This window comes from Oratosquilla oratoria, chromosome 4 (assembly GCF_046742065.1).
Source record: "Oratosquilla oratoria isolate Oo_2021 chromosome 4, ASM4674206v1, whole genome shotgun sequence".
Lineage (NCBI taxonomy): Eukaryota > Metazoa > Arthropoda > Malacostraca > Stomatopoda > Squillidae > Oratosquilla > Oratosquilla oratoria.
The window spans coordinates 72,478,161-72,490,340 of NC_134780.1; the positions used below are offsets into that span (position 1 = coordinate 72,478,161).

Consider the following 12,180-nt stretch of genomic DNA (forward strand, 5'->3'; position numbering starts at 1 on the left):
CTAACACTTTTCCTCCTATGCCATGGGCTTTGATTTTATTTAGTAGTCTCTGGTGAGGCACCTTGTCGAACGCTTTGCTAAAGTCAAGGTAAATAACATCGTAATTTTCATTGTTATCTGATGCCTTATATACTTTAGTGTAAAAGGATAGAAGATTAGTCATAGATGTCTTACCCTTGGAGAAACCATGCTGTGAATCACGAATTAAATTATGCCCTTCGATGTGTTCTCTGAGTCTATTTACTATTATTGATTCAAGCATTTTTCCTATATATAACCGAAGTCAAACTGATTGGCCTGTAGTTGCATATGGACGATCTATCTCCCTTCTTAAAAACAGGAACAACGTTTGCCTGCCTCCAAGCAGTTGGCACAAAACCAGTGTCTACCGATTTATTGAATATTTCAGTTAACTGGTCGCAGATTTCAAATTTACACTCCTTAAGCATTCTTGGAAAAATTTCGTCTGGACCCGGAGATTTTGTAGCTTTAAATCTTTCAATCTGCTTGACTACTTCTTCTTTACTAATGCTGATATTAGATAGACTACTTTCTTCATCCCCTCTGTAAATCGGATCGCAGTCAGGTACTTTATCTAACCTCTCATTAGTAAACACCGATAGAAAATAATTTTTAAACTCCTCACTCGTTTTTTCCTCCGATTCTATCATGTCATTTTCATCGTTTTAAATTGGTCCTATTCTTTCTTTATTTTTTGTTCTATAGAGGTGAAAGAAACCCTTTGGGTTGGATTTTGCTTGACTGGCCACCTTGATTTCATAATTACGTTTCGCTGCACGTGTATTCCTTTTAACCAGCTTTGCCATTTCGTTATATCTTGATCTAAGGTGTGATTCCCCGTTTTTTATTTTTACGCAAAGTCCTCTTTTCATTCCGATCTCATGTTTCAATCAGTCCGTCATCCATTTGGGAGTATTACTATTTTTCCGTATTGACTTTAGGGGGATATATGTGTTTTGTGCATTAATAATTAGATCAGTTAGATTGCTATACATTTCTTCTAAATCGCATACCTTAGGTCAGGTCATTTGGGCCCTCGCCCCCAAATGACCTGACCTAAGGTATGCATATTACCCTCCGTGACACGGCTCTTAGTACCGACCTGACTCTCAGCCCCGCTACGAGAAACGACAATGTCTGAAACGTCCGCATGACATTTCGTATTCAATTTCAAATAGGTTTTTATATTGTCAATTTTTACGTTCCTGAAGTCTGGTACTTGAACGTTATTCGTACTTTTTAATTTTTCCCAAATAACATTAAATCTTATTTCTTGATGATCGCTAGAGCCTAGACTATCTCCCACTATTACGCTGCTAATATGGTGCACATTATTTGTTAAAATTAAGTCCAGGGTATTTTGTCCCCTTGTAGGATCGGTAATCACTTGTTTTAGAAAATTATCCTGTACCACATGTAGGAATTTCTTCACTTCATGATCTCCTATTAAAGTTTCCCAGTCAATGTTTCTATAATTAAAATCTCCCATGATCACAAAATATAACAAAAGAAAAAATTAAAAGGTGTATAGATAAACTCGAAGTTAATAAAACAACAGGGCCTGATGGTTGGAATCCAAGAATCTTAAAGGAAATGAAAAATGAGGTTGTTGTTCCATTAGAAATTATTTTCAAAAAATCCTTCATATCCGGAGATGTCCCAAGAGAATGAAAGCTAGCTAACGTTACTCCCATATTAAAAAAAAAGGAGACAAAAAGAAACCAAATAACTATAGGCCTATAAGTTTGACTTCAATCGTAGGAAAAATAATGGAAACTATCATCAGAGATGCTATCGAACATCATTTAGAAAGTAACCGTTTGATAAATGATAGCCAGCATGGTTTCAGACGGAAACGTTCTTGCGTGATTAACTTACTCGAATTCTACAACACAATTATCTCGAATTATGACAAAAGAAACAATATAGATTTAATATATCTAGACTTTGCAAAAGCTTTTGATACCGTCCCACACGAAAGACTACTTACTAAATTAACTTCGCACAGAATAAGTGATAGCCTATTAAGTTGTACTAGTAATTGGTTGAATGATCGAAAACAGAGAGTTGTTTTAAATGGAAAAATTTTCTAGATGGAAAAATGTTACAAGTGGAGTTCCTCAGGGTTCCGTTCTTGGGCCACTTCTATTCATAGTATATATAAATGATATAGACCATGGACTAAAATCTACTGTTTCCAAATATAACATTAAGTACGATTACAAGTTATTTGGAAATTCGTTAACAAAAGTGGATAGTGAAAAAGATCTCGGCCTAATTATCAGCAACGATCTCAAATCATTCAAGCAGTGTATTTTAGCCTCTGAGAAAGCAAATAAGATTCTAGGACTGATTGCGCGATCTTTTGATTTCAAAAGTCCATCACTCATTAACAAGCTATATAAATCGTTAGTTCGTCCACATTTGGAATATGCTGTTTCCGTATGGTCACCGAATCTCATTAAAGACATTGACAGATTGGAAAAAGTACAACGGCGAGCCACAAAACTGATTCCAAATATAAAAAATAAAACATACGAAAATCGAATAAAACATATGAATCTGTTTTCCCTAAAAAAGCGTAGACTCAGAGGTGACTTGATACAGGTCTTTAAAATTCTAAAGGGAATTGACATCAAAAATGACAAAATTTTCACACTGAATGAGAATCAGACAAGAAACAATGGTCTCAAACTGTCAGGAAATAGATTCAATTTGGAAGTAGGTAGAAACAACTTCGCCAACAGTGTAGTTAATGAATGGAATAAACTTCCTGCACAGGTAGTGCAATGTAGTTCAGTTCGAAGCTTTAAGAATCATTTAAACACCAAAGCAAGATGCTGTAATGATTATAATTTATTTTGTATTATTTTGTTTTGTTATCATTTATCTGTTTGATTTTCATTTATTATTAGTTATAGGTCAATTTATTATTATTTACTATTTACCTGTTTGTTTATTATTTAACTATACCTATGTATCTATTTGTGTATTTTATTTGTTATTTACATTATTATATTTTTTATTTGTTAATATATTATTACTATGATTTTTTCGCATCCGACCTAGATATGGACCAAAAGGTCTCCTGTCGCCATGCTCCGCCTTTGTAATCCTTTGACATATAACTAATAATAAATGAAAATCAAACAGACACATGATAACAAAAAAATAGTAATAATAACATAAAATAAATTATAATCATTACAGCATCTTGCTTAGGTGTTTATCTAAATGATTCTTAAAGCTTCGAACTGAACTACATTGCACTGCCTCTGCAGGAAGTTTATTCAATTCATTAACTACACGGTTGGCGAAGTTGTTTCTACCCACTTCCACGTCGTATTTCTGGTCTGATTCTCATTCAGTGTGAAAATTTTGTCACTTTTGATGTTGCCAATTCCCTCTAGAATTTTAAAGACCTGTATCAAGTCCCCTCCGAGTTTACGCTTCTTTAGGGAAAACAGATACATATGTTTTAGTCGATTTTCGTATGATTTATTTTCTATATTGATGATGATGATGATGATGATGATGATGATGATGATGATGATGATGATGATGATGATGATGATGATGATGATGATGATGATGATGATGATGATGATGATGATGATGATGATGATGATGATGATGATGATGACGACGACGATACTACTGATGATGATGATGATGATGATGATGATGATGATGATGATGATGATGATGATGATGATGATGATGATGATGATGATGATGATGATGATGATGATGATGATGATGAAGACGACGACGACGACGACGACGATGATGATGATGATGATGATGATGATGATGATGATGATGATGATGATGATGATGATGATGATGATGATGATGATGATGATGATGATGATGACTTAACTGATAGACATTATGGTATGTCGCATACGTGTTTATGTAGATGAATCTTAAAATTTCGAACAGTACTGTGCCCCATCACTGCGGAAGGTTTATTCCATATACTGACGACGCGGTAAGGGAAGTTGTTTACACCAATTCATAGATTACATTCAGGCAGATGAGCAATAAAAGATTTAAAAGAGAAGGGCAAGTGCCGACAAGTTAGGAAAAGTACTGTGTTTGGATGTAGGTTTCATTGGAACAACATTTCATTCGAGTTTTATCAAGTTTGTGTAATTTCATTTACGTTCTTGATAAAACTCAAGACTTCGTCCTCACACGGTTATTTTCTTAAATAAAATGTTTTGTGAGAACCTATGGTAGGTTGTAAATTTCCAGCAACAACTTCCCACTAATAAGGTTAATTTAGGGAAGATGGTTGGGCACATTTAGGTGAGAAAAAAAAATCCGAAACCGTAGTCATTGACGGATGAGTTTCCTCAATTGAATAAAGATAATGTAATTGCAACCTTTAACAAATCCCATGACACTTAGAAATGAACCAAATGTAGAGTGCACATGTAATATGAAAATAGCATCCTTTAGCAAATGCCTCAAAACTAGAAATTACTGAAAGAAGGCAGGAGTGAAATAAAATATAACTTTTAACAAACTCCCTTTAGCTGGGTAACGAATCCAGAGTAGGGTGCGTGTGTAATAAGAAAATAGCTTCTTTTAGTAAATATTCTAAAAATAAAAAGCATTAGGAGAAAACAGGAGTGAGATAATTAGGAAGCATTACTAAAGTATATGCGCGCACTGGCTGAACTAGGCGTTGTTCATTAGAGGCAGGTGTCGCGCAGTCTTGAATAGCTTTTGTTGAGAAATAATTATGTGATATATACCACTGAAATGGAAAATACTAGTGTTGACTTTCATTCACAGAGAAAAAAATCTCCAACTCACCATGAGACGCAGTCAACAGCTATATTCTTTCTTTCTTTTTCCATCCCACCGTGAGATACCTTCGTGATGACATGCACAACCCTAAAGACATTTTTTCTGATCGTGAATATGTGTCAATAACGCGAGTGCAATACAGACATCTTCAGAATGAAAATTAATTTCCCATTGAAAGAAAAAATAATAACTAATGTCAAATATTTATTTTCTCAAAAGAGAGAGACAGAGAAAGAGAGAGAGAGAGAGAGAGAGAGAGAGAGAGAGAGAGAGAGAGAGAGAGAGAGAGAGAGAGAGAGAGAGAGAGAGAGAGAGAGAATATAGGAACCAATGTATATTCAAGGTGAATAAACCCTTCGACCTCCACAGCCGACCCCAAATGTCATTCCTGCTGTCGTCAGGCAATTTCATTCAGTTAAGGGAAACTTCCGGCAAACACGGTGACGTCCCTCACCTCATGAGCTGAATCAATATTGAAAAAAAAACGTGCTCACAATAGATCAAGACCTAACCGTCCTGAGAAACCCAAAATACAAAGTGAATAATTATATAGGGACAACACTCAATGTTCTTTCACTGATAATGTTCACATCGGGTTAACACCAACCATTCTAGCAATATTTTGCTTGGAGAGGGCATGGTTGTCAACAGTAAGAGTTTTGACACCTTCGCAATTGTAAATAAATATTGACCACGTGAAGACACCTCCAGTTGACCCCTTTTCCCGAATAAAACCGCCGAGTGCAACCCAGAGCAAAATATTCAAGTTAACTCCCCCCCCCTCCAAAACTGTACTATTCCTAGGGAAGAGAATTCATTCCAAAAGCAGAAATAGAGAAAGAAATGGGAATGTTGATAAAATATAATGTCACCTGACTAGTGATGAAAAAAACAAAAACAAAAAAAAAACTGTTTTTAATCGCCTTTTTTTTTTTTACACGTCCAAATTTGTTCAGATATTAAATATCAAGTATATGAAAACAGGTGTAAGTACTTGATTCATCCCTCCACATATGCATATCTACCTTATCCAAAGAGACATCAGACACAGATGCTGCAACAAGTGTAGATACTGTATATGGGCCAATATGGCTACCTTACAAAATTTACTCAGTATAATTTTCAAAGATTAAACACTCCGAATTTCCTTGTCATGAATGGTTAAACATACACATAAAATAGGATACACATTAAGGTATGCACAAATTAATCATGGTCTATGAGCCTGGAAAAAGCAAGAAGAGAGTACAAGGATAGGAGCAAATGGAGCCTTCTGTCATGGCCATCCCCTGGAGGGGGGAGGGGGGAGATCCTAGGAACAGGCACCAGACTCAGACATTGTAGATATAGTAGGCTCTGAACTTCTGACTCCATCAATCCAAGTCCTGCGGTTCCTGCTGTTCCTGTTCAGGCTCCCCTATATCAGATGGGGAAATCTGGGGCCGCCCGCCGGGGTTGGGCGGTTCATCAATTGACCCCTCAGAATATTCCGTTTCTGAATCATCCGACTGAAGCTGGAAAGTAGGGATGTTGCTTGAAGCAGTAGAATCCCTGCTGGTTGATGGCTGTGGTTGTATTAATGGTGGGTAAGTGGCAGGACCTGCAAAAAAAAAAAAATATATATATATATTATATATATATATATATATATATATATATATATATATATATATATATATATATATAAACGAAAATATCCATGTTTTTTGTAAAAAAAAAAAAAAATTGATAAAAAACACGTTTTTATAAAATAAAAATAAAAAATCTATACACCTGACATCCATCTCAGTAAAATTCTAAGGGAGACGTACAGTACGAATTGCTCCAGAACATCAAAGTGGTTTTTCACTATACGGATGAAGAGATGATGAAATAACTCACAAGAACACTAATCCGTCCAAAATAAGCGTCACTGGTATGGTCCCCACGCAGAATGAAAGATATGAGCAAGATCATGAAGATACAAAGAACAACAACCAATTTTTTAAAGACCGAGAGGATATAAAAGACAGCAACTAAACTGGTTCCCAGTCTGTCAGGTAAGCTATACGAGAAGAAACTAAAATCATTGGATCTGACAACATGGAAGGATCGAAGAGAAAAAGGTGACTTCATTACAGTGTTCAGAACGCTAAAGGAGACAAACTAAATTGACAGAAAGGTCTATTGTTAAGGGATGGGAGGGTTTCACGAGGTCATGAAAAAGGAAAAACAAAAAAAAGTAAATGTGTGAAGGGTGTGAAGAAATACAGTTTTCCATAGATATACATGATACCAAAAGGCGACATAGCTCATGCTGGAACCATGCATGAACTTGGATATATGTATAAATGAAGAGTAAGGAGATACAGCCCAAATTGAAACCATATATGAATTGGTTGTTAGGTATGGCAACTTGAGAGTAAAAACAGGAACACACAATGTTGTTCCTTTTCTTTATACTACAATTGGGCAAATACAACTGGGCAAAAAAAGAGAGACAGGACCTTGCATATTTAGTTCCCTTCTTGTATATTACAATTATGTGAATACAGTTACGCAAACACACACACACGCACAGTGATATTTTACACCATTTAAATCATAAGCAGGTAGTGACCTTTCCCACCCACGACCAAACAACCCTTGACCTAATTATGACTGACATGGCGCAGCTGTACTCTACCCCCAGACCTCTCCCCCCCATCGGTAAGAGCACGCACCTCACCATCCAATGGTCCCCAGCCCCTAGTGCAGCCATTCACAGGATTAAAGTAACCAGACAGCACCGCCCTATGCCTGATTCCGCCATGAGGGAATTTGGCAGGTGGATAGTGGAACATCCCTGGCCAGAGGTTCTCAACGTTGAAGACGTGGAGACCAAGTGGACAAATTACTCCACCACCACAATTGAGGCCTTTCACCACTTCTTCCCTGTAAAGGATTTCTCTGTCCATCACTCTGACGCTCCTTGGATGACACCACATATCAAACGTCTCATCAAACAACGCAACAAGGCATTTTACACCGACCGAGCCCAGTTCAGGTTCCTGAGGAATAAGGTCATCAGAGAGATCATTACCGCCAAATCCTCTTACTACCCAAACAAATTGCAACACCTCAAACAGCAACGCAATAACACTCAGTGGTTCAGCAAGATCAGGGCTCTCTGTGGCCTGCAGGGTAACAAGACCCCCCACCTCCCTTGCATCTCGCACCTGTCACCTGACCTAGCAGCCCAGGAGATCAACTCCAACTTCGCCTCTATCTGTCAGACATTACCCCCTCTCGACCCTTCCCGCCTACCTGCCTACCTCCCTTCCCCCTCACCCCCCATTCAAGTTCGAGTTTCCGACGTAGCTACTAAGCTGGGTAAACTCAAACAAAATAGATCCACAACCCCCTCTGACCTTCCTATCAAAATCTACAAGGAATTTGCCCCTGAACTTGCCCTCCCACTCTCCTCCATAATTAATGCCTCTTTAAGCCAAAACACCTGCCCCAGCGACTGGAAAATATCATATGTTACTCCCATCCCCAAAACCCTCAGCCCACAATCACTAAGTGACCTTAGGCCCATCGCCATCACCCCTATCCCAAGCCTTATATGTGAAGACTTGGTTTTTAACTCCGTTTACAGCAACATAAAACACTCAATAGATGCACAACAATTTGGCAACATGAAATCCTCCTCTACCACTCACTGTCTCATTGACCTACTCAACTTCCTTCACAGCAACCTAGACAAGCGTAACACATCCCTAGCTGTTACCTTTGTAGACTTCAGGAAGGCCTTTGACCTTGTTGACCACAATGTTGTTCTCTCCAAAGCCATCCAACTGGGGATCCAGCCCCACCTAATAGCATGGCTGGCAGATTTCCTCACCGGACGACGGCAGGCGGTCAGGTACCAAGGGTCAACTTCCCCCCTCCTCCCTTTAACTTGTGGGGTTCCCCAGGGAACCAAAATGGGTCCCCTATGCTTCCTCATCCTTATCAACGACGCCCTCATGGACACTCCTCACAGATGGAAGTACGTGGATGACAGCACCATAGGCATCCCCATCAACACCAGGTGGCCTGATTACGCACCACTACAAAACACCCTGAACAAGCTCATGATGTGGACGGAAAACAACAACGTCACAATCAACACCAACAAGACCGTAGTGATGCACTTTTGTACCTCCACCCAAGCAGTACCTCCTCCACAACTTTCATTGGGCCCCCACCCCCTCCAATTGGTGCAATCCACCAAGATCTTGGGCATCACACTCGATGCTCAATTAAATTGGAATCAACATATCACCAATATAGTCAGGACAGCATCTTACAAACTGTATATGCTGAGTAGGTTAAAATCACTAGGAACACCTACATCTGAGCTACAGGAGGTCTACAAAACTTTCATACTCCCCACCCTCATGTACGCCTCACCAGCCTGGTGGAGCTCACTCACCCTCACACAGAGACAAAAGCTGGAGAGGGTACAAAAGAGAGCGTGCAGGATCATCCTGGGCGTGGAGTACAGCAGCTACGACCATGCTCTTACCACCCTTACTCTATCTAGGGTGTCCCAGCGGCACGGGGAGGCACTAAGGAAATTTGGGGAAAGCCTGCTTTCCCACCCTAGACACCGTCACCTCCTCCCTCCTGATGCTCCACCAACTCGCCACGCCACTAGACACAAAAATAGACTCATACCAATCAAAGCGCCAAGGACAGACCGCTACAAAAACAGTGCTATCCCATCTATTGTGCACATAATTAACTCATCGTAAAATTGCTCCATGTATATATTCCAAGTTTTATATCTTTAATCAACTTTTCCAATGTATTATTGTCAGTGTACCACTGTAATAGAAATAAACCTTTTATTATTATTATTATTATTATTATTATTATTATACACACACGTACACACGCACACACACCACAAACACAAACACACACACACACACACACACACACACACACACACACACACACACACACACACACACACAAACACACACACACACACACACACACACACACACAAAGACAGTTATAGAAGAGATCTGAAAAAGAACAGCTTTCCCCACAAAGTAATAGACATCTAAAACAAGTTAGATGAGAAAGTGGTGTGTGCAAAAACAATACACGAATTCAAAAACAGTCTAGATAAAACGAGATATAAAGACGGGACACCACAAGCATAGCTCCCCTTCCCGTAAAATACAACTAGGTAAACACACACACACACACACACACACACACACACACACACACACACACACACACACACACACACACACACACACACACCTCGTGTCGCAGTGGTTAGTGTTCCCGGCTGCCACTACGACGGTCCGGGTTCGAATCCCGCCCAGGGTTGAAATAATTTCAGTATCGCTGCGCTGCGAGTTGTTACTCCAACTCTCGTGGGCGGGGAGTTGTGTGTGTGTGTGTGTGTGTGTGTGTGTGTGTGTGTGTGTGTGTGTGTGTGTGTGTGTGTGTGTGTGTGTGTGTGTGTGTGTGTGTGTGTGTGTGTGTGTGTGTGTGTGTGTGTGTGTGCGCGCGCGTGCGTGCAAGGTCACAGCATTACCCATAGATCGGTCATACATGAACTCTGAGCTCTCTTCCGGGAGGGAAATAGCTGTCGATCACGAGTCCAACATGTGATCCAAGACCATAGTGAATCACACACTAATACACATGGAATGATTCACGAAGAGCGATATCAGTTTTGGCAGAAAGGTGTGAAAATAGAAAGGTAAATATACTCTATACAAGAAGAGATACTAAACCGTTATGCCATTAGTGAATACAAATGCTGGCGATGCATAAAAATTAGACAGTGAGTTGTGTATTTTGGCCACTGAGCAAAGACATGAAGATGAGAACAGCCAGTGATAATGCAAAACATAAAAGGAAAGTTGGATAGTATAGTAGCACCTGTAAACATTCAGGTTCAGACATGGAATATGAAGTTTTCGTAGACAACCGGCAGATCTAAATCTGCATTGTGGTTGGATGGAAAGAAACGAGGATGAAGTTTGATGTAAAAGAAAATATTTGATGGGATAAATCGAGGCACGATCATCCTTCACTTTAATTAGAATCATCTACTCGTTTATTCCCTACATTTTTATTGCTTAAAACGGGAAAACGTATATGAGAAATTATGCTTTATCGCAAACATATGTGTGGAACTCAGACTTGTGACCTACAAAAGCGTTGCGAGAGATGAGACTATTTCTACACCGAAGTCTTAAAACATCGAGATACAGTTATTGACCATGAAGATAAGCCAAACTTTATAATATACAAACAATGTAGTCTAGAATCTTAAGCTCTCATATTTTAGAAACATTCTTATTATTGCAATTATTATTCTAGCGTATATGCATACGCACACATATGTACACGTACACACGATTGTTGGACCATAGGACCACACAAGTTCTGGTTTGTTTGGCTGCATAAGTTTATTGTACATACATATATCCATGCATATACAACTCATATTCTTGTTCCCACGTGGAGCAGTGGGTAGCTTTCCCGTTACGTACACGAGAGGACTGAGTTCGGTTCCCGATATATGTCAGGCAATTATTACACTTTAATGGTTTCCTATCTTCTCCTCTGTAATGGCGGGAAGTAAGTAAATCTCGCATTTCAATACTTGCAACTACATTCAGACTACATTCACCATTCCAACAGACTCAAAACTGCACATCCACTTTTCACCAAACAACCTTGCCAGTCGGATATGTGGGTGGTACCGTCTTGCAGTGACCCGTTAAGCCTGAAGTCACGTGTTTTACTATTTCATTTTATTAAACGAATGTTCTTTGGCCGAATGGGTTAGACCATTAGAATGTCGCAATATGTGGAGGAAATGGAGGCAGTTCCAAATTCTGCCTACAGAAAGCGTGTTCGTAGTCAGGGCATCATACTGATTCAAGAATTCCTCCGTAAACAGGTACCGTCCTAGCCTCCTCTGGAAAGGTTAGTTAATGACGTTAAATCGAATCAGTCATTTGATACCATAATTAGTTTTCAATTTCCTTTTCTTCTTTCTTACTTTCGTTCTTATTATACACTGTTAATTAATCTACATGATTTTCCTCCTTTTTTAAACACTAGTGTTCTTCAGCAATCTCTAAGACAGATTCTTGTTCATCTCGTCTTTCCCTACCTTATTCCGAGCTCTGTTTAATGATACCTTTTTCTCTTTCTCTTCTTCCTCCCCCACTCACGCATTCTCAGCACCTGCATCCCGCCGTAATCGTCACCTCCCCCTACTCCATCTCCTTCAACACTCTTCCTGTAGCCACTGCGGTATCGCGGTATATTATTATCTAGAATCCTACC

At 39.2% G+C, this 12,180-nt stretch overlaps 1 protein-coding gene across 3 annotated transcripts in view; it reads right to left on the reverse strand.

Moving 5' to 3' along the window:
- Positions 1-5,788: 5,788 nt before the first annotated feature.
- Positions 5,789-12,180, reverse strand: part of LOC143024890 (uncharacterized) — a 330,101-nt gene continuing 323,709 nt past the window's right edge. For 2 of the 3 annotated variants that reach the window (XM_076184268.1, XM_076184276.1), the window contains one exon: positions 5,789-6,442. In XM_076184268.1, the coding sequence (XP_076040383.1) occupies positions 6,343-6,442 (100 nt within the window). In that variant the 3' untranslated portion in view covers positions 5,789-6,342. The remainder of the gene's footprint in view (positions 6,443-12,180) is intronic. The other variant, XR_012966321.1, reaches the window with a different exon arrangement.